This window comes from Vollenhovia emeryi, unplaced genomic scaffold (assembly GCF_000949405.1).
Source record: "Vollenhovia emeryi isolate VEMERY1.0 unplaced genomic scaffold, V.emery_V1.0 DF939148.1, whole genome shotgun sequence".
Taxonomy (NCBI): domain Eukaryota; kingdom Metazoa; phylum Arthropoda; class Insecta; order Hymenoptera; family Formicidae; genus Vollenhovia; species Vollenhovia emeryi.
The window spans coordinates 496,671-518,180 of record NW_011967218.1 but is presented as its reverse complement, the minus strand read 5'-3'; the positions used below and the strand labels follow the sequence as shown (position 1 = coordinate 518,180).

Genomic DNA, 21,510 nt, shown 5'->3' with positions numbered 1-21,510 from the left:
TTAAATTTGCTGCAGAAATAATTTTGAATGAAGATAATTTTTAAATCTTGATATATAAATCTAATTGTAATTAAGTATACAATATTGTACTGCTGTAAAAAATCATTTACATATATGTCTGCTATGCCACTTTACATATAAAACGAAAGAATTATAAAAAATTATAATTCAATTAACTTTATTATAATAAAGTTTAATAATTAATTTCAGAGATTTAAATTGGAAGATATACATGTGTAAATTTCTATATGACTGTGTGTATTCTTTTTTTCGTGAATTTGAGCCCTTTTAAGAGATCAATTAAACAAGTCTGTATGTAATTCAGGCTTATTTGCTTTATGAACTTAAAGCAAAGTCGATTTTTGAAAGCTGCAGAAACGTCTCGCAAATTGGAGCAACTCGCAAACACGACGCTGTATCCTGCAAGATTTCCTCGACAGAAGATTTGCTTTAGATGTTATCTCATCTTCCATATTCTTCTGACATATCTCCAGGCGAACTTTTCTTGATGCTAGACAATCATGTGGAATAAGTAGTTCCAGAATAAAACAGAAATCTCACAGTTTCTTCAACAGTATTGTGATAGCTACACTGACGTAATTAGTTTTGACAAAAAATGTTTTATGGTAAGTGGATCACACATATCAAGATTGGATACATGAATCCCTGATACTCCATAATATTTGACCACATTCAAGAAACATACAATGGCACCATCGCAAATCTCGCGAGCGCTCGAACACCCGGCTCGTGTCCAAATCCGTTTCTTTCCAAACCAATTTCAGTTTCAATATTGCGCGACTAAAAAGAAGCAACTTTTGGGGTCACTCTTTTTCTCAATCTTTTACTTAATCACATATGTATTTGTTGTTTCATCAATATTAACAAGTGATATAAAAGATATTTAATGTATCGTGTTTTAATGTTAGAATTTTCATGTATTCTATAACTTGCACTTGATTAAGAATAAAATTGTTTGGATATAAGTAAATGGATAAATAAGAGTTCAATAATAAATCACATCCATATTACATAAAAAGGCATTTAATTTATGACAAAATAGCAGATTAAACATAGAATTGCAAAGATGTAGATAGTGATGTAAATAATGTGTATGTGTGTGTGTAGTATATATAGATATATATCTGAATCTAAATGCTGTCATAAAACTCTTCTAAAGAATCTTAAAGTTTGATTGACCTCGTTACATTAACAATGAACACTTAAAAGGCACAATCAATGTTAACAGTACAAAAGTATCAAAATTAAATAGACAAATATTTCTCTCATTTTCTTTAAAAGAAAAACTATTGTACATACGCATTTTGCGTAACTTTAATAATCATTTCGTAATACAATTCTCAAGTCACTTTTCTCTTCGGTCAAAGCTGTATTAAAATTGTTTTACTTTATATATCTGCATAAATGCGCCTTATAGAGGTAGAAGTTTTTAAACAAGTGACTTAATTATACAATCAGTCTCTAATTACAGTCTACCATGTTAAACATAAAAATTCATCTCATTTTTACATCATGGCTTGATATTTCAGATGTGCAAGTAACAGCGTCAAATGCTACTGCAAAATAAACTGATAATTTTTACAACAAAAATTTGAGAGAATATAAATCAATTTTTTTCGTTGAAATTTTCTATCTTGGTTTTATATGCTGTGGCTTATACATACAATACGTAACACAATATGCAACACAATATGCTAGGATTTATACTTGAAACCTAATGTTATCATGTTTGTATGCAAAATGATGATCATTTTTTGCATAATAAAATTTAATATACATATAACATTGTATATAACAAAGAGAAATAATTATTAATGTGTTACAACTGTGTTATAAAATTCACTCACACGTTCGAGATATCAAACTGTTACACTATAAAATGCTGTGATAAAAATAACTATAAAACATAGCGATATATTAAAACTATGTGAAATATATGTATATATATAAACAAATTGCTTACAAATTACAAGTTTTCGTTACTTTACAGTGTCGACTACTTTGATATCTGAACTTTTTCACTATATCAATAATCAAAATATGTAAGATAGTGAATTTAATTTCTAATCTTTTGTTATTTTTAAACAAAGAGTGCTGAACTCGTTAAAGGTCACAAATAAATAATGCACAAGGCAATTAAGAATGCAATTATTTTATTTCAACATGAATGTAATTACATTATTTGCTCAATCGGAAAAACAAATAATCTTTATAAAATATGTATCGTCTACATTTTCAGTCTCCTCAAGTATATTAACAATATTTACGTTTCAGCACTCTGAGTGACAAGTAATTTTGCGTTTTCGTAATTCTTAGCTATCATAAATGTTATAAATTTTGCTTTTTAATTCAAATTATATATTACATGACTATATTACATAATAAAAACTAGAGAGTAATAAAATGTATTGCTATTAAAAATTTTTTAATTTCATAGAAAACAGGTATATGTGACATTCTTGGAATATATATTAGTTAATCAGTTAATATTTAATATGTATATATTAGAATAAATTGTATATATATAATATATATATATCTTAAGTTTAATATATTTTGTAATATAGTGAACAGCGAAGATTGAAAGCGTCATTCACTGTAAAGTGTCAGAAAACTTTCATTTTTATATATAAATACAGTTCTCTTATGGTAAGCTTTCAATTATAGGAGATGAACCTTCCATAACATAAGCTACATATTGTTTTATGTTTGTTATAGCAAGATGCAGCACTTTGTTTCCTTATTACGTTCACTCCCGTCTCCTTGGTTTTCCTGTGCCTTACGAGCAGCTATTGCTCTCATTAAATCAAAGAACACCTGCAACGTGGAATAAATGCTTTTTTATTTATTTTAATGTATAAACTGTTCAAAACTTGCACGTTAATGACTAAAAATTAAACATTAATATTAAGAATGGAAACACAACACAATTAAATGAGTATACCAATATTACTTAAATTTGCTTATCATATAAAGCAATCTTGATCTCCTCCTGTTCAAACATTTTTGTTCATTCATATTTCTTTGTGTAAATAAAATTTCATCAAAATATCATGAATTGCATATTTATAGGACCTAGGTTACTTACAAAATTATAAAAACATTATAATTTATGTAATCAAACTGAAAGAATACATTTTCATTGCAAGGGTTTCAATTAGGAGTAAAATATTTTATGCTTTTCTCTTTTCTTATACGATAACTACTGATTTATAATACAAAAACATGGCTAACTTATGTGACACAAGACATTGTAACACAATGATATTGAAAAAAAAAAGAAAAGCATACATGCTATGCATAAGCTGTGATAAGTTTTACAAGTGTATCACATTTATTTCACATAAATATTTGTAAACGCATTAAATATAAATAAAATTTATATATTTCAAATATGTGAGTGTAAAGCACAAAACACATTAAAATATAAATATGCAATAAAATATCTTTGTTTCAGGTAATTAACATCTATTACAATTTTCTAAAAAATCATTGTCTGATTTAATTATATTTTTATTGCATATCTATGATATCTACTGAGAGATTATCAGAAAATGCATTAACAAAATACACTGTACTGACATTCCCTATACATTTCACACTGACATAAATTAAAATTGTCAAGACAGGAAATGCCACAGAACTCCATCATCGTTTTAAGAAACAAAATAAAATAATAGTGCGCAAGAGAAAAAGCAGCAAACCTATAGAATAATGCACTTCTTTTTCTTCCTCTTGGTACGGTCTTTACCTCGACCATTACTTGCCGATTTATCTTCAATTTTGCGAGACCTTATTTCACGCATCAAGTCGAAAAATACCTGCAAATGTGCAATCGATGCTGTCTCAAAGCTTTAAGGCATATAAAAATGTGCGTTATAAAATAAACTATCATGTATACTTTTAAGAGATAAAAACAAGAATTGTGTGCATATAAGCAGTAGCACGATACATGGTGATAAAACAATGTATATAAATGTACATAGACTGCAGAATCAAGCCTATTTAAAAATGCATACTCCGTGCAATCAATTCATATGCGATCACATTACATTGAGGGTGAAAGTGAAAGCAACAAAAAATATACGTGAATGCATCTAATGTAACTACATTGGTACACATGTATACATATGTATATGCTCTATGAATGAAGTGTCCTGCAGTGAAACATCCGTCACATTTACTACCGTAAAGTTTAATAGCAAAAAAGTTGATCCCACAAATTTCTCGTTTTGTTGAAAACAAAATAGAGGGGAAAAAATCAAAATAGAAAATATCAATTGTTTTAAAAAATAAAGATAATATTAAAATATAAGTAAAAATTATATACATGTATATATAAAAAATATTTTTATACGTATTATAATTTTATATTCAGAGCTTGCGAATAAAATGAAATAAAAATGGTACACAATCAGTATTTTACCTTGTCTACATTTTCTTTTGTTTTAGCGCTTGTTTCTACATAAGGAACGCCCCATTGTTGAGATCTTGCTTGAGCTTCGGCTAAACTAACCTTCCTTTTTTCTTGCAAATCACTTTTATTTCCCACTAATAAAAATGGAATGTTCTCATCATTTTTTACCCTGAGAATTTGTTCTCTATAGAAAAGAAAACAGTTTTTTTTTCTATTCATGTGGAACAATCAGACATCGTGAAATTATTTTATCAAAATTCTTCTCCAGTAGCTTTGCATCGCAAACTAGCGATTAATTTCTATCGTGCTTTACTGACCTAAATTCCTGTGTAGCTTGGAAGCTATCATCTTCCGTTATCGAAAATACACAGAGGAACCCTTCCCCACTGCGAAAGTAATTATCTCGAATCGCTGCGTAATCCTCTTGTCCTGCCGTATCTAAGATATCTATTTGTACCTCTTCTCCGTCTAATACAACTTTTTTTCTGTAGGAATCCGCTTTTGTAGGTTCGTAATCTTCAACAAACTGATTTCAATGTCATGATTAGAATTATAGAAAGTCAATATCTTCGTAATAATATGCTTAAAGAATCAAATTTTTCTAAAACACGATGTTTATCGGTCGAGTAGACGAAGTAGAGATGTGAAATGTAAAAGTCACGCGTTTCTAACAAGATACATTACTTACATTAAAAGTGCAATTTTTTATCTTAAGTTACTTTTTTAAATTTACCTCATCATACATAAACTGCAGTGTCAGTGCAGACTTTCCAACACCTCCACTTCCAACCATTATGACCTTATGCATTGCTTGAGTTGCTCCTGGCTTCCTCGACATTTCTGAGATAATTACCTTCAATTAAAATTAAGTGGTCACTAAACGCTTGACGTATCTTAAAAGTCTACGGTGGTGGAACTTTACGCCCACGATATTCGAGACTTTCCGAATGCACAAATATACGCGCGTCGTTATTTATTCATATTTATTGTTGTCGCGTTATTTTTTCCAAATCAATTGGCAGAGACAACAAGTGTATACATTTCTGCCGTACGATAACGATAAGCGGGCGAGAAAAATCACACAGCAAGAAAATTTTAACAAGGCGTATCTACGTCCTCCGCACCTCTTCAAAACAGGGGTCTCTTTCTGATGGTTATCTTAATTGAAGCGGGGCAGAAATAACAATAGCAGGATGCAAGAATCACGTTGTCGGTGTGAGAAATCTAAGACTAGGATAAGGAGAGAATGTAGCTTTATATATGTGTTCTCGGTTATGATATATTTTCTATATACAATACCACATAGATATACGATATATTCTCTACTTCGAAAGCTGATAATTTAGACGGAAGTATCGGGATAGCGTTAAAGATAAGAAATAGAGATAAGAAACTCCTGGTATCCGTTATTTTATACTCGTGAGAATTATATTGCACTTTGTCGGCGTTCGACGCATACATTATTCTAAAGCCTTGTGTCCACGATTCAACAACTGTGTCCAGGTTCTAGTTCCAAGAAATGTGCAACCAATCAACCTGTATCCACGTTCCAAGAACTGTATCCAAGTTCTAGTTCCGAGAAATGCGTGGCCAATCAACTTGCAGCTTTTCCGTAAGAGATGCAAGTCGATTGGCTACACATTTTTCAAAACTAGAACCTTGACACAGTTCTTGGATCGTGGACACAAGGCTTTAGAATAATGTGTGGGCTTTGTACAAGGCTTTAAGCCTTGCGTCCACGATCCAAGAACTGTGTCCAAGTTCTAGTTCCGAGAAATGCGTAGCCAATCACCTTGCAGCTTTTATGGAATAGCTGCAGGTTGATTGGCTACACATTTTTCGAAACTAGAACTTGGACCAAGTTCTTGGATTGTGGACACAAGGCTTTACGGAGTAGCTGCAAGCTGATTGGCTACGCATTTCTCGAAACTAGAACTTGGACACAGTTCTTGGATCGTGGATGCAGGGCTTCACATTCCCATACAGCACCGAAGCTTTCAGAAACATTTCAGAAAGCATTGTTGCAATGTTTCTGAACGCTTCGGCGCTGTGTGGGTCTTGTGCGCACGGCACGGAACAAATCTCACAGCGTCGACGCACTTGGTTTATCGTGTAGCAAGTGATAAGGTACGTTTCAAGACCGACAAATGATCGGTGCACAGAACCGAACGCTCCGCAGCTGGCAACAGTGTCGGCGGCAAAGCCGAAAGGAGAGAACCACGAACTTACTAATTGGATTAAATCGCACACCCGCACCGCTCGACGCGCATGTCGTCGCCGCTCGGGATACAATTTTCGCCCACGCGAAGGAAGCCCGCGCGAGAAGTCGAACTAGACACGTGAGAAACGAAGAAAGAACGTAAACGAGACACCTCGCGCGCCTCCTCTTCCTTCTCCTTACCCGATTATTGTGAGCCGCGCGCGCGCGCGCGAGAAGTAGAAAGGGACACGTGAGAAACGAGGAAAGAAGACACCTCGCGATGTCGCGCGCTTTAATCGCACCTTCTCCTCTTTCACGCCTTATCGCAGCCGCGCGCGAGAGAACCGCGACACGCGGGCGAGCGCTACAGATAATTCGCGTACGAGCGACGCACGTAAGAAAAATCGCGGGGCGGTTCGCTGCGCCGCGCCCGGCCCGGCCCGTCCCGTCGCGATTATCGAGCGCCACCGGCCGGAGCGAGTCGGGTCGGCGACTGTCACCGGGTGTAACGCGAGTAAACGAGAGTAAGGCGGTGCCGCGCTCGCGGAGGACGAGCGGGACGCCGAGCGTCGCGCTGCGTCGCAGGCCCGCGCGTCGCGAGAGCCGTCGGGTGTCTCGCCGTCTCGCGCGAAGAAGCGCGGCGGGGGCGAGGCGAGGCGAGGCGAGGCGCGGCGAGGCGAAACCGAGCCGAGTCGCGGGCGAATCGCGCGATAACGAAGCGGCCCGCTTCGCCGATAAATACCTCTGAAATTCGCGCAGATCCGGGAGTGTCCCCTGTCCTGTGGCCGCTTCGTCGATCCCCGCTGAGGCCCCGTACAACACGCCGTTGGTTTACTTTCACGCAGTCGGATAGTTCAGACGGCTGGGCGCTGGCGGCGCCACGTGTCCGCCCCCCCCCCCCGTATCTCGTCTCCCGTGTGGGCGAATTTTAAAAAAGGGGTGTGAAAAGAGCGCCACGTGTCCGCGCCCGGTCGAGATATAAGTAGTTTTCGCACGAAGCGGCGTTGCTTTGAGGAGTCCCGTCTGCGACGTGGAGCGTACAGCGCGTCTTCTAGCCTGGAAGAAAAGTTTTTTGTTTTTATTAGCTTTTTTGCGCAAAATAACAGCAGGATAAGTTGCGGATAGTAGAACATTTTCATACTTAAAACACTCGGTTCAGAAGTCCAATAAGGAAGATATTGGCGTTTGAAAGTTTCAATTTGTAACTAAAGTTTTAACTAAAATTGAAATTGCCTTTATAGAATCGCAAGATCCTTCCACACGATTAAAGTACGCGTAAAGACAAAACCGCACATCGCACCAAGTTTGATGATAGCGTGAGTTTGCTGTTGATTGCAGAAATGGGTGGACGCGCGGCACCGTTTTGCAATGACACCTCGACAAAGGGATACGCGTCAAAATAGTCGAAATCAATCACGCTAACCTGTCGTTTGTAAAACCATAAAGGTGGAATAAAATTGTCAATTCAAAATTCAGCGGGGAAAATCACAAACACGGCGAACCAATCAGACGCTGGATACCGCATGTCCAGGCTCTGATCAGTGGGTCTCTAGAGCCAATGGCCGCGTCCGACAGAGAAAGCTGCTCAATGAGCGCTTCGCGCTGATTGGGTTACGCTTTTAGATCTGTACTGCGATAGGACTATTCTTCTGGATTTTTCACAGTTTAGTCCAATCAGCGCAAGTGCTCACTGATCAGTTTTCATTACGCGAAACGTCGTTGTCGACATCTAAAAAACGCAGACATGGATTCCTCTCGGTCTTCTATCTAATTCCAGGTTAGACCTTTCTGTTTTCGAATAGCGAAGTGGCGGACGGACGAGAGTGTACTCGGCAAAATGTAATTAACCTCCGTATGAATGTGTGTCTCGTAAAATTTTCTTTATGCAACTTTATTGATTGTTTTATGAGAATAAAAATTTTTCAGCAGTGAAATTCAAACTTCCTCTCATCCGAACACTGGTATCGTAATGACCTTATCGAGTACCGATACGGAGAAAGAAATTGAGGATCCTGTCGAGCGGATGCTGAAGAAAACCGGTTGCATAGAATTGCACTACCAGGTTCAAGTACGTACGCAATCGGCGGTGTCGCTTAAAATTTAATCGTCCACAGTTTCAATTCTCAAAGACTAATAAAACAATAAGCCGAAAGCAGATTCTATTTACCTTTAGGCAAGTTGGCCCCAAGTCAATTTGTCGTGAGACAAATGGTCCGATTGTGTTAACGATCTTTCTAATTTCATTCTATTAATAACCGATCACTTTCAGGAATGCATAGCCGAGCACCAAGACTGGAGAAAGTGTCAGAATGAGGTGAAAAGGTTCAAGGAGTGCATGGCTAAACACACAGAGCAACAGGTATCGAGACCTCAGTAACAATTGCGCAGTTGTGAAAGACTTGAAAAAAGATGTGGTTCATAAGTAAATACGTCAGATCCTTCCTGCCCCCCGTTTGGAACGGAGAGAAGTGTAAGATGGTAATAGTGGTCCGGTCGGACTTACCTATGGGAAGAGGCAAGACTGCCGCGCAGTGCGCTCACGCCGCCCTGGAATGCTACCGCCAGATCTTGAACAACAAGAAGAGGCAGTTGATGTTCGAGACCTGGTTACAAAGTGGGCAGCCTAAGATCATTGTGAAAATACCGAACGAGGAGGCACTGCTGACCCTAGCGAGCGCAGCTCGACGCGCTGGTTTAATTACTGCCGTGATAAAAGACGCTGGCATAACTCAGGTGAAGCCCGGTACAATCACAGTCGTCGGCATAGGACCCGGCTCCAATGAAGTTATTGACAGTCTTACATCGAGACTGAGATTATTATAACTTTGTGTTACGTTCTTATGTAACTTCAAAAGAATGTCCGTTGCAAAATCAAACCTTTTCACATCCAAATACAATGATTCGTCGAACAATTTGATATTTAAAAAATAACACGAAAGTTGTAACGTCTTTTAATGTAATTTTAGAAAAAAGAAATGTAATTTTTGTATGAAAACGGTTGTATCCTCTTTGGGCAGATACCAAGTTCCTGAAATGCTATACACTGTATATAGTACTGTATAGTGTATTTAACACATGTATATAATGTATAGAAAGAATATGTATGCAACAATAAAATGTTAGTAAATTAAAATTGTACTTCTTGTTACTTTCGCTATTGAAGAGATTTATAAATTGCACGTATACAATTTTCAAGTTAGGTATATAAAACAATTATTATTTATCAAGTGATACATTATCTATCCTGGCAAAAAAGATCGATTAAATATCTTTCCTGGATCGTAATGACGTGATATAACAAGTTGATTATACTAAAATATTCGCTATTTATATAACGCTATTTCCTCCGTTTATCTACAAAAGCATCTCAAAACGTGTTTGAAGATACGCATATACTTTTGGAAATAAATTATGTACGTATTAGACACACTGATATTCACAAAAAACATAATTTGCGTAACGTATATCTAAAAATGTGCTCTTCACACAAAAAACTGCTTAAAATTCTAAATATAACGAGCATACTTAGTAACAGAGTAAATAAAAAAAAACACATTATATTAAATTGCTTTCATCTTAGTGCGGACATTAGAAATGTAATATAAAGGTTTACCGATCCCGCGAGATATACATATACGCTGACAATGAGCATTAAAATATTCTCAAGAGAGTATACACAATCATATTACCTAAGTTACACAAGTTTGAGCAATAATAGTAGTATGACAGGAAAACACGCGCTTACAGCTAGCGTAAACTCGTATGTGTCAGATCATGTCTCAATCGTTTTCATATAAAGTATTTATATTTATTCAACAATGTGCAACCAACATGTGTGAACTTACTTGAATAAAATCGGAAGAATGTTATACAAGTGCTCTTTCACTTTCTGTGTTCGTGTGTACGTGATTGTTACTCATAATACACGCTGCCTATCTAATAACAAACCGATGACAATTTAAGATTATACACTTGAAAAGATTGAATCTTCCTATGAAATTAGGAAAAAGAAAATATATGAAAATGTTCTTATGCAAAACGTATAAAAAATACTTTTTTTTAATCATAGCTTCTTTGCGCAAGTTGTAAATATTTCCTTAGCCGTTGAGGGAGTTCAACAATCTTATCCTTTTAATTTTCTAACACTGTATACTTTTGTAATCAACTTTCATTTTTTTTATATTTAATGAAAATAAACCGGAGAAAAGTTCTATTTCTTTTTTTTTCAATCGCTAATTGCTCAAAAGCTAGTGTCCTGATACGAATTGGTCAAAGAATCTATAGTCAAAAGAACGTCTGGTAATTTTAAAACATCCCGTATTTCTTGTTAAAAGTCTGCTATTGATAAATCAGCATGACTTATTTACACACACATCACATACGTAACTTTTAAACCACTCAACTAGAATTCAAATTGTGTGTTATGAAAGTTATACGTAGTTTTATTTCCACCATTCTTATTCAAGCGCACATTGTAATATTCTTGGAGTAATAAACGTGGAATAATTACAAGATGTAATGACGAATTAAACGATAGCTTCAAAAAAAAGTATGCTGTTGTTGTGAGATATTCTTTGCACAGATACAATATGTCAAGGTTTCAAGGATATTGTCTGATAAAATCAAAATGTATAAAATAATTAGAAAAACAGCAAAAATCAACATTATTTTAAACTCAAGTTGAACATGAACATGATATGAGTAAGTAGTTTGGAAAATGATTTTAGAAATTGTGTATTAATATATAATTAATTTTTATGTCCTCTAAAGTGTACAATCATACCAGTTGACCAATGCTATCTTAATAAGTAATATGCAAGAACTTACACCAAGAATATTAAAACGCATATCATCCTTCGAATGGATAAATACTTAGTTCTTAACTTTGTGGATATAAAATTACTGGTAATTAAATACTGTTGATTATTAATCTACAAGATGTCTCGAAATTCGAGGAAAAGATTACAGCGTAACAATTTATAAAAAATTAAAGTAGTGAAGGTGCATTCTACTAAAAAAACCAGCAATATTTTAAGTATAAGAGTTTAAACGTTTACAATATAATTAATCATCGTTAGTTAAAGAGTAATCTGTGATCGCGAACGTGTGTGAACGACGTCCAATACCATTCCACGCACGGACGAATGACTCGTTGACCAACGCATACGACTGGTTAGATTTTAAACTCTTAAAGTACTACTTTATTTTTAAAAAAATTACATGCATCTTTACTACTTAATTTTTCACGAACTCTCGTGCTGCAATCTTATTATCCTCGAATTTCCGGACACCTAGTACATATGAAATCGACAATCCTGTTTGTTCATAGCACATACTCATATCATACTCGTTTACTTCCGTTGTCTACCGATCTCATATCACATGACCGAATTTGACAATTGATATCTCTAACTGTGGTATGTGCACAATATTTCAGTTCGTTAGCACATATTAGAGTATTATCCGTCCTATTAGCTTGACCATTTGGCAAATGTACATCACATCACTTGTAATTAAAAATGTCGTCAATTTAATATCATACTTCCAATGGACGAGTATTAAGTAATTATTTTACCGAGTTCCGGCGGCTCTACATAATTATTTAATACATGCGGCGCTTCGTTGAATTCATCGAGTTCGTCACCATTGTCCGCGCCTTGCGCGAGTAAAAAATATTGTTCACTTCTGGTGGGCCATAATAAATGTGCCATTACGCAATAAGCGAAACAGTCCGCCGAGTACGTTATACCTGTAAATTCGACAATGCGTGAGACGCGAGGTACAGGCGAGGGGAAATTAATCTCAACGTTTTTACAGACTTCACTCACCTAATAACAGCTTAAACCTCCACAGTGCGCTTATTTGAAGCGCTATAAGTGCTATAATGGGTAAATATATGAACCAAACCAATGACGACGCGCCGAAATGAAGGAGAAAGTTCAACTTTTGAGTATTATGCTCGTATGTCATGGTGTTTCGAAGTTCATACAGAAACCATACCATTATGGCACTTCGGAATAACAATATAAACCATCCTGGCCAAGTTTGATACTCATCTATGTCCTCGATGATATCAACTTCTGTCTGAAACCAAAAAATTTAGCTAGTTAGTAAGATAATTCGCTGGGCAAATCGATGCGCGTGTAAATAATATACAGGGAAAGTGTACATACTTACCATATTCCATACATATAATAAGATGTGAACAACCCCGTAACAAAACCATATAGCGAATACCAGTGGCTTCCATGTTAATTCCATTCTTGTTACCGCCCATCCTTTGGCAAGCAGGAGCAATAGTAACATAAAGGACGTCTAGAAATGTGAAAAAAAAATTCAACATTAAAATTCCATGCCGATAATACACACCAAGAGGGACACTAGCTAATTTTTTTACTTTATAGTTGGATAACATTCATTCACATTGATTGCTCATAAATCGATATTTCGGACAAACTCGAGAAGATTAATACGATTCATACATTGGAATGAAGTTAGATCGCTCGAATTTATTAGAGACAAGTCCTCTGTAACGAGATAGCGGAGTTTCTGCTAAATAGGCATCATCTGTTGGCTCCACCATGAATTTATTGCTTGCGTTTGTGGAAAATTGGCGTTCAGCAGACACTGTTGAGTGAGCGCTCGGTATGATTGGTTAATACTTTTAGATCCAATCGTATTAAGAAATCATTGAGCGCTCACTCAACAGTTGTGTCTGCTGAACGCGGCCATTGATTGTTAAATTGTGTAGTCGTTGCGAAAGACTTGCGATTGAATTTGAACGTTGAAAGCCTACTATCTTTCTCACTTTCCTCCAACATCACACTTCAGCAGCGTTCGATATTCTCTTACCCGTGACAGGATATCAAAAATATCACCCGCGACCTCCAATTGTTCGTATCCTACTCCGTCCAGTGCGAATTTCAACACGTGTATCAGGATGAGACACACCGCCACGAATTCCAACAACAGACTAGCGGTGAACAACCTCGTCACTGGGTGTTTCTGCAGTCTCACTGCGTACAACTGCAGCGGCACCAGTATGATGTAGCACACGAAGAACAGCAGGTAGAGCTCGATGGTGTTCTGCCGGTCGTAGGAGAACTGATAAGTCAGGCTGTTTAGGCCGCTGACGTTCGGATTGCCGTTCACCAGCCAGATGTCGTACTCCAGCTCGTCGTGCCTGCTGTAATACTCCCACTGGCAGGTCGTCCTGTTCCTGTAGCACGCCACCAGGCTCATGTACCAGAAACGCGGCTGCCAGAAGTCCTGTATGACGTACGTGAACTGGTGCCCCTTGACGATATTCCACACCGAGTCCTCGTCCGGGCAGAGCTTGTCGCGAGGACACGGTACCCGCCTGCAAAGGTTACGAGGCAAATTTAAGTTTAGTTCAGCTGCGATTCGAGACAGAACGAGGGCAGGGCCCAAGGGACCGTGTACAGAGAAGAGTCCTCTTTTTTTTTAATGAGATAGCAGCTTTTCAACGTGCCAATTTAATAACAAATCTTTGTTCAAAACGATTACACGACCCAACGGTGAATTTTCCACTGAACGGATTTCACTCCGAGGGCAATGAATTCACAAATCGAGTAGACGATGCCTATTAATGCAGAGCAAACCCTGCTATCTCGTATTAGGAGCTTATCTCATGGTAGAGGACCTTCCACTGTACACCCACGCCACGCGTAGGCTACCTCAAAAAGTCCTGGCCTTCCTCGTTGCAGTCCGGGTCGTAGGAACTCTTCTTCAGCGTGTTGAACATGTAGGCGCACGCGGCGCTCTTGTCCGCGAGCGTGCGGTTGCCGTAATACTCGAGGAAGTGGCCGCGGTCGAGGATCGCCAGGGTGATCGGCACGTCGAACTCGGTGCGCGCGGTGACGTTGCCGAATATGTAGCCGTACGAGTCCCGCTGCCGGTGGCGGTCGGTCTTCTGGAAGCCGAACTTTATGAGGAACCGGAAGAACTCGCGCGTGTCGAACGTGCCGGTGATGTGGGTCGAGCGCGCGTAATCCGGCCGCAGCGACAGGCAGCAGAGAAGCGCGCAGAAGGCGCGCACCAGCCGCCGACCGGCGGTCATTTTCCAGCGGCCGCCGGCTGCCTCGCCGCCGATCCCGTCGCGTCAAGAGCCGTCGGGCAGCCTCAGCATCTTCCGCCGCGAGATCGCACGCAGCTGTGGCGACGCAGACGCTTCCCCGCGCCGCTCATCGGGACGCGGCGACACTCGCCCGGGGGCATCTCCGTTGAGACGGCATTGTCGCCGCCGTGGCGTAGCCGCGAGATATCCCAGTCGTCCCGCACGCAGAGAAAGCGAAAGAGAGAGAGAGCCGTTAACGACACCGCCGCGTGTACTCTCCCTCGGCACTTTGAGCTCGGCCTTTTCCTATCGATTTTCCCCACCCAAACGGACCGTCGGCTCCGAGGAGAAACCGTCGCCCGTCGACATCGCCGGGGCCGGGGGACCCCCGGGACTTTCCTCCGGCGTGCGCGTTCCTCTCCTCCCCCTCCCCCTCCCCCCCTTCTCGCAGTCACCGCGGTTGGAAAACAAACGGAGGGAAGGGCCCTCGCATTCTAAACTCGCGACGGAAGTCCGAGACTCGGGAGTCGCGAGAGCCCCGCCGCTCTCTCTTTCTCGCCAGCGGCCAAAAATACCACGGGAGCGTAGCAAAAACGCGACGGCGAAGGACGGCGCGATATTCGATCCAACGATCAATCGCGAATTCGCTATTAATGAGAACGACTGAAGCGCGTCGCTGGCTACGACGACCCTCTACTCCACTCGTATTTCGTGTTTGCAAGCCAACCTAACCTGACTCAAGTGGTTACGTGATCCTCGCAAAGAGCATTCGCTCGTGCGCGCGAGTGCAAATACATTCTTTCTTCGAAATAAGGATGATTTCATGCCCGGGGGCTTATCAGAGTTCCATTTACCAGCGATATTGAAACCGGAGACGCCCGCCCGCGCCACCTCGCGGAGCGACGCCGTCGTGACGTCGGCAGTTTTGGCGCGCTTCGTAACGAACTTCGACGAATTCTTCCCTTCCCTCCACGTAGTTCCGTGTGTCCCGCATTTGTGCAAGACTTGCCGAAAATGGCAGACCGATTAACGGCTGCATCGTTCGCTTTTCCAGCGCGGCGCGCGTAGTCGCGTCTCGAGACGCCATTGCAGCGTCCCCGAGCCTCGCTGAAGAGCGCGCCAAAATTACGTTACTCTCGGGGGCATTTTACGGCCGGTTACAAACGTTTCGACGTATTCCTCCACTCAACAAAGACGGGAGAGAAAGACGCTTCGAAGAATCTGCAGCAGCAGCTTCGCCGAAGTCTACTTCGCGCTCGCATCAGTTACGTTGCTTTCGGAACAATTTAATTCTTTTTCTAGAAAATGCTGCCAGAGACGAAGCGTGCGAGTAAGCGAGATGAACTTTGCACGAGCGCGTAGTTTCACGCACGATATGCATGCATTATTTATCTTTCTTTAACATTGGTGAATGAGGACAAACTATGGGAGCTTTCCAGCAAGCGACACAAGTCGACACAAGTGTCGTTCTGTCTTTATTATTCATTGAATGCGAAGAAAGACAGAACGACATTTGTGTTGACTTGTGTCGCTTGCTGGAAAGCTCCCTATGTATCTCGTGCGTGAATTGGAACACTGTAGACTCTCCTGTGCAAGAGCTCGGAGAAGAACGTGTGGAAGGCAGGAGACGTTTTCGTAACAAATTAAAGGTGAATTGGTAGCCCGAGACATTCCACCGTACGGAGGACTTTTGGCCCTGAAAAGGGCCGATTGATATAAGAAGCAATTTAGGCACGCTCCCCACGAATTCGGCGAGCCAGCTGGATGTCCTTGGGCATGATGGTGACCCTCTTGGCGTGAATGGCGCAAAGGTTGGTGTCCTCGAACAAGCCGACGAGGTAGGCCTCGCTCGCCTCCTGCAGAGCCATGACGGCCGAGCTCTGGAAGCGGAGATCGGTCTTGAAGTCCTGCGCGATCTCACGGACCAGCCGCTGGAACGGCAGCTTGCGGATCAGGAGCTCCGTGCTCTTCTGGTAGCGACGGATCTCACGAAGAGCGACGGTTCCAGGGCGATAGCGATGCGGCTTCTTGACACCGCCAGTCGCGGGCGCGCTCTTGCGAGCCGCCTTCGTCGCCAGCTGCTTGCGCGGGGCCTTGCCTCCGGTGGACTTGCGGGCGGTCTGCTTCGTTCTTGCCATCTCGATCGAGTTCGGTTGTCTCTCGTACGATGCGACGGTCAACAGCGGTTTGAGCCTGCGGTGGCGAAATGCCGCGCTTATATAGGATAGCTGGCCCCGGGCGCGCGACGCCGATTGGCTGGCGCGACGGTGGTGGGGATGCGCAGCGGAGAGCGGCGTTGGGTCGCGTGATTGGTCAATTCCCCGCCACTACCGTTCGCGCGAGCCGCGGTGCATGCGTCGCAGCGCATTCGTGATCGCGTGCGGCTCGAGTTTCGTCGAAACGGGATTCGCGCGACCTGCGAAGAGCGAGCGAATTTCTTCGCCCTTTTCGTTCGGTCTGCGAGAATGTGCTCGAGAAGATTTCATCGAAATGCGCAAAGAAATTTTTGTGATGCATGTCCATCGTGCAATCTTTTTCAGGATCGCTGCTTGGAAGGAGAAATTTCGGTTACTTAGGGCCAGTTTAATTCGGTTAACTGCTAACTAGAGTCAACTTCCTGTCTTTTTTTCCGTTTTGTTACCTAAGAAGAGACAGAGTCAATTAACCTTCGATTAGCTGTTAACCGACACTTGTGAAACCGACCCTATCTCTTCTTAACAATGAGGCCCGGTTTCACCGCACGTCGCTTAACTTTAATCTTAGTTCGATTCACGTTTGTCTCTGAAGTAACAATTGCAAAGAGACAAAGGACGAATCGAGCTAAGCTTAAAGTCGAACAACGTTGGTGAAACCGAGCCCAAGACGGAAAAAAGATAGGGAGTCGACTGAACTCCGGTTAGGGGTTAACCAGACGTTTATGAGCTCGTCTTTCATAAGTTGAAAGAATATAATTTTACTACAAAAGCGCGGTCCGTCGAGTAATTCTAAAGGTCATTCTACAATTCTGTAAACGTAGTTGTTGAGTTGTAGGAGTAGAAGTAGTAGTAAGTGTTGTACATCAAAGTAATATACAATAGAGTAAGATACGTCGTAATTGAAGTGAATGATTGGTTAGCTTTTACGTCCTACATCGTTGTAGTCGTGAAAGATGAAGTTCAGCCATCTTTTACAACGGGCTTTACAATCGGAGATGCTAGTTTAAAACTGTACAACACTGTACAACCGATAACAACCACGTTTACGCAATTGTAGAATGGCCTTAACAAAGTAGGTTAACAATGCAGAAAACGCGCGTACTTGACAAGTCCGATTATTTTAACGAAATGTGAAATTTGATAATCGACGCTGCGTTCTTGAGAAATATAAATAGGACTTCATTAGATAAGATTAGATGATTTTTAGATATCTGCTCGCTCATGACTACGCACACGACGTTTACGCAAATAGACCAAGTGGGGAGAGGCTACGAACTCGGTGCTGTAAATCAAGATTCAATCCTTCAATAACGTTGTTTCCAATTCTCGACAATTTCTCGGTCGTTTTACTCGCGGCTGAAAGACCGCCGAAGCAGATTCTCTCAGGCCCCGCGTTCTGAATCCTCTTTTATCGAGACAAAAGCGCCCGTAAAAAGATCCTCTCGACCAATAAGAATCCTGCACTCCCAATTTTAGCGGCGCTATTAGCGATTAAAAAAAAAAAAAGAGGATTCGGAACACGGGCTTCGGGCCCTGTAAGATTTTCGCTTCATAAGCTCCGTAATTCTGTAGTTGTGTGGCTCTCTTCTTTTCGCTCTTCGCTTCTCTCTTGCTATGCGATGCTACGTAGAGTCGGCTACAGAGCGTTTTTACAGAATGCACAGTGTAGTGCATTAATTCGGTTTGAATAATAATCAGGAATAGATTACTCGATTATTTGGCATCTCAGGGTTTTTTTTATCGATACGACACGAATCAATGCCGTAATGTGCCCCTACCTTTTTCAAAGATATCGCCACAGAGAATCTGCGGCGTTGCCTGATTACACTTTAAAATTTCGGTCTTTGGCCATGTCAAATCTTTATCAGTCGCGTGTCGGGTGTATACCGGACAGTATAAATGCCACGTCACAAACGTAACACGTGATACCAACAGAGTGATTCGACAGTCTTCAGCGAGCACGAGTCGCGTGCACGAGTCATCCTCCGATTCACATACACACATCACGCTCTACCGATCGTATTCCCCGCGAGTATTCCTTTCTCTCGTTTCTGCCCGAGGAAAACGTAGCAAAACGCGCCCATTATGTATGCGTCCACATCGCGTCTCGTTCTACGCCGGGCGCAGCGAGAGCTGGCCGCGACGAGGCAGCTGCACCTACACGCGTCGCGTCTCCGGCAGCACACGGGTCCGCTGACGCAACTCACGGACGACGAGTTAATGACGAAGGAGATGGTCGGCAAATTGGCCAGGCAAGAGATCGCGCCGCTCGTGCGGAAGATGGAGGAGGAGCGGCGAATAGACGACGGCGTGTTCCGCAAGCTCTTCGAGAACGGCCTGATGGGCATCGAGGTGCCGACGGAGTACGGCGGCACCGGCAGCAGCTTCATGAGCACGATTCTAGCCCTCGAGGAGATCTCCAAGGTCGACGCGGCGGTGACCGTGCCGGTCGACATCCAGAACACGCTGATAAACTCGCTGATCCTCAAGCTCGGCACCGAGGAGCAGAAGCGGCGCTACTTGCCCAGGCTGGTCCAGGACTCCGTGGGCTGTTTCTGCCTGACGGAGCCCGGCTCGGGCTCGGACGCCTTCGCCATGAGAACCGAGGCGAGGAGAGAGGGCGCCGACTACGTCGTCAACGGCACGAAGATGTGGATCTCGAGCTCGGACGTGGCGCGGGTCTTCGTGCTGTTCGCCAACGCGGACCCGGCCGCCGGTTATCGCGGCATCACGGCCTTCCTCGTGGACCGCGACACGCCCGGGCTGACGGTGAACAAGCCCGAGAGTAAGCTGGGCATCAAGGCGTCGGGCACCTGCATGGTGCACTTCGACAACGTCAGGATACCCGGGGAGAATCTGCTGGGCGAGTTCGGGCACGGGTACAAATACGCGGCCGGGTTTCTCAACGAGGGTAGAATCGGCATCGGCGCGCAGATGATTGGCATCGCGCAGGGCTGCCTGGACGCGACCGTGCCGTACACCCTGGAGAGAAAGCAGTTCGGCAAGGACATCTTCTCCTTCCAGAGCCTGCAGCATCAGATAGCGCAGGCGGCGACGGAGCTGGAGTGCGCCCGGCTGCTCGTCTACAACGCGGCGAGACTGGTGGAGGCTAAGAAGGACTTCATGAAGGAGGCGGCTATGGCCAAGCTCTTCGCATCCGAGACCGCGTGCCGTATCACGGCCAAGTGCATTGACTTCATGGGCGGCGTCGGCTTCACGACCGACTTCCCGCAAGAGAAGTACTACAGGGACGCGAAAATCGGCACCATTTACGAGGGCACGAGCAACATGCAGTTGTCGACGATCGCGAAATGTATTCGAAAGCAATATTCCTAGAGGGGCTACGAGCGCAATTACTCCTAGAATTACGGTTTGCAGATTAGTTTGTATCGTCTTTCTTAGGTTTTTGACAATATAACGCGTGTACGTAAACAAAAATGTACTTGTACGTAAGTTGAGTAAGTTCGAAAGCCTAAAAATAATAAATTCGGAAAGGAAAGTATAAAATCTAGCAATATAAAAAAAGTATCTTATCACACTACATATTGTATTTTTCTAAGTATTGAGAAAAGTCGAAGAACGTGCGCATTAACGTTGGTAGATTGTTAATGAATCATTCCGTACAGCACAAATCTCCAAGAGAGCCTTGGAGTCGCCTTTAGGTCCTTAGATCCTAAGGACCTAAAGGTGTTGCCAAGAGATGATCTTTGCAGATTTCCGTATAAGACTTGAACCTCCCTTAAAAAAGCTGATACAATAGTACCAGTTAAGTAAAGCCAACAGCACACGAGACTATTTTTCCTACTGGACTGTTTACAAGAGCCAATGAGGATGCAGAGTTTTAAATTAGGTGACTTAAGGCTAAATCCCGATTGGCTCTCGTGAGCAATCCAGTAGGAAAATTAGTATCGTGTGCCGTTGGCTTAAGAGAAGAATGGTACACGAAAGGATCAAGGTAAAACCCCATGAAGGAACAAGGAACTATGTCGATAAAACCGAAATTCAAGTTCTCGGTTGACGACACCGTAAACGTCCCACTGAAGGAAGTCGTGAATCATTTTGTATCCACCACAAAATTTATTAACTTGTACGAAGGAATTATTTTTTATCCTCAATATTTCTATGCTTTATTTCGAAAATTTAGACTTTTTACTTCGAGAACTACATTAAATACTTCTTAATGTATGCACATTTTCGAGTACTTACGTTGTTACTAAATTTATTTTTGTTATCAATCGCTCTGTTAATTATTCTACGCTTTTATAAATTAGTTTTATTTGCAATAAATTTAGAATAAGATATTTAGACACTAACATCCTGTCACGGCTCGTAGTCCTTTAAATATTCCTTCAAATTTGCGTTTATCACATTTGAGCCATACGAATTTTATTAATTTGTCAATTTTCTTACGTTACACAAAGAAATGTGTACTTATATGTTAGAACATGCGTTGAAAATCGAATCGCGCCATGCGATTATGTTACGTGCGTCAATACGCACCACGAAATAGTTCGCCGTTCGAAGGAATTGTCTCCAAAGAACTGATAATGGATGCAATAAAATATATCTTTTTGCGTACAATCGATATTTTATTCTACTC

At 41.6% G+C, this 21,510-nt stretch overlaps 6 protein-coding genes across 13 annotated transcripts; 3 read left to right on the top strand and 3 right to left on the bottom strand.

The window, feature by feature from the left end:
- Positions 1–1,028: 1,028 nt before the first annotated feature.
- LOC105565892 (ras-related protein Ral-a) lies at positions 1,029–7,504 on the bottom strand. 6 transcript variants are annotated; one of them, XM_012019447.1, is made up of 6 exons: positions 7,381–7,504; positions 5,172–5,291; positions 4,756–4,964; positions 4,448–4,622; positions 3,726–3,842; positions 2,760–2,838 (listed from the first exon to the last, which is right to left on the bottom strand). In XM_012019447.1, the coding sequence occupies exons 2-5, from the start codon at positions 5,274–5,276 to the stop codon at positions 3,726–3,728; spliced, it is 606 nt and encodes a 201-aa protein (XP_011874837.1). In that variant the 5' UTR covers positions 5,277–5,291; positions 7,381–7,504; the 3' UTR covers positions 2,760–2,838. The 6 variants fall into 6 exon arrangements, with proteins under 6 accessions (XP_011874836.1, XP_011874837.1, XP_011874832.1 ...); XM_012019442.1 differs by having other exon boundaries at positions 5,172–5,278; positions 7,381–7,454; XM_012019443.1 differs by lacking the exon at positions 7,381–7,504 and adding an exon at positions 6,668–7,007.
- An 864-nt stretch (positions 7,505–8,368) lies between these two features.
- Positions 8,369–9,028, top strand: LOC105565891 (cytochrome c oxidase assembly factor 4 homolog, mitochondrial). Of its 3 annotated transcripts, none has more exons than XM_012019439.1 (3): positions 8,369–8,477; positions 8,568–8,706; positions 8,908–9,028. In XM_012019439.1, the coding sequence occupies exons 2-3, from the start codon at positions 8,608–8,610 to the stop codon at positions 9,013–9,015; spliced, it is 207 nt and encodes a 68-aa protein (XP_011874829.1). In that variant the 5' UTR covers positions 8,369–8,477; positions 8,568–8,607; the 3' UTR covers positions 9,016–9,028. The 3 variants fall into 3 exon arrangements, with proteins under 3 accessions (XP_011874829.1, XP_011874830.1, XP_011874831.1); XM_012019440.1 differs by having other exon boundaries at positions 8,369–8,498; XM_012019441.1 differs by having other exon boundaries at positions 8,401–8,415; positions 8,565–8,706.
- A 63-nt stretch (positions 9,029–9,091) lies between these two features.
- On the top strand, positions 9,092–9,771 carry LOC105565890 (peptidyl-tRNA hydrolase 2, mitochondrial). Its single transcript, XM_012019438.1, has one exon. It carries the CDS (start codon positions 9,114–9,116, stop codon positions 9,459–9,461), a length of 348 nt encoding a protein of 115 aa, XP_011874828.1. The 5' UTR covers positions 9,092–9,113; the 3' UTR covers positions 9,462–9,771.
- Positions 9,772–9,834: 63 nt separating this feature from the next.
- Positions 9,835–15,001, bottom strand: LOC105565889 (transmembrane protein 145). Its single transcript, XM_012019437.1, has 5 exons — positions 14,336–15,001; positions 13,491–13,998; positions 12,816–12,953; positions 12,467–12,722; positions 9,835–12,387 (listed from the first exon to the last, which is right to left on the bottom strand). Exons 1-5 carry the CDS (start codon positions 14,716–14,718, stop codon positions 12,197–12,199), a joined length of 1,476 nt encoding a protein of 491 aa, XP_011874827.1. The 5' UTR covers positions 14,719–15,001; the 3' UTR covers positions 9,835–12,196.
- Positions 15,002–16,419: 1,418 nt separating this feature from the next.
- On the bottom strand, positions 16,420–17,015 carry LOC105565888 (histone H3). The gene has a single exon (XM_012019436.1). It carries the CDS (start codon positions 16,851–16,853, stop codon positions 16,443–16,445), a length of 411 nt encoding a protein of 136 aa, XP_011874826.1. The 5' UTR covers positions 16,854–17,015; the 3' UTR covers positions 16,420–16,442.
- Positions 17,016–18,763: 1,748 nt separating this feature from the next.
- On the top strand, positions 18,764–20,651 carry LOC105565887 (short/branched chain specific acyl-CoA dehydrogenase, mitochondrial-like). Its single transcript, XM_012019435.1, has one exon. The coding sequence runs from the start codon at positions 18,996–18,998 to the stop codon at positions 20,244–20,246; it is 1,251 nt and encodes a 416-aa protein (XP_011874825.1). The 5' UTR covers positions 18,764–18,995; the 3' UTR covers positions 20,247–20,651.
- The last annotated feature ends 859 nt before the right edge of the window (positions 20,652–21,510 follow it).

Coding starts and splice junctions, on each gene's coding strand:
- LOC105565888 (XM_012019436.1), bottom strand. CDS start 16,853: ATGGCAAGAACGAAGCAGACCGCCCGCAAGTCCACCGGAGGCAAGGCC.
- LOC105565890 (XM_012019438.1), top strand. CDS start 9,114: ATGGTAATAGTGGTCCGGTCGGACTTACCTATGGGAAGAGGCAAGACT.
- LOC105565892 (XM_012019447.1), bottom strand. CDS start 5,276: ATGTCGAGGAAGCCAGGAGCAACTCAAGCAATGCATAAGGTCATAATG. Junction 4,623..4,755: donor CAAGCTACACAGGAATTTAG/GTCAGTAAAGCA, acceptor TCTTTTCTATAG/AGAACAAATTCTCAGGGTAA. Junction 3,843..4,447: donor CAAAAGAAAATGTAGACAAG/GTAAAATACTGA, acceptor GCACATTTGCAG/GTATTTTTCGACTTGATGCG.
- LOC105565887 (XM_012019435.1), top strand. CDS start 18,996: ATGTATGCGTCCACATCGCGTCTCGTTCTACGCCGGGCGCAGCGAGAG.
- LOC105565889 (XM_012019437.1), bottom strand. CDS start 14,718: ATGACCGCCGGTCGGCGGCTGGTGCGCGCCTTCTGCGCGCTTCTCTGC. Junction 13,999..14,335: donor GAAGGCCAGGACTTTTTGAG/GTAGCCTACGCG, acceptor TAACCTTTGCAG/GCGGGTACCGTGTCCTCGCG. Junction 12,723..12,815: donor TATTATATGTATGGAATATG/GTAAGTATGTAC, acceptor TTTTGGTTTCAG/ACAGAAGTTGATATCATCGA.
- LOC105565891 (XM_012019439.1), top strand. CDS start 8,608: ATGACCTTATCGAGTACCGATACGGAGAAAGAAATTGAGGATCCTGTC. Junction 8,707..8,907: donor AATTGCACTACCAGGTTCAA/GTACGTACGCAA, acceptor GATCACTTTCAG/GAATGCATAGCCGAGCACCA.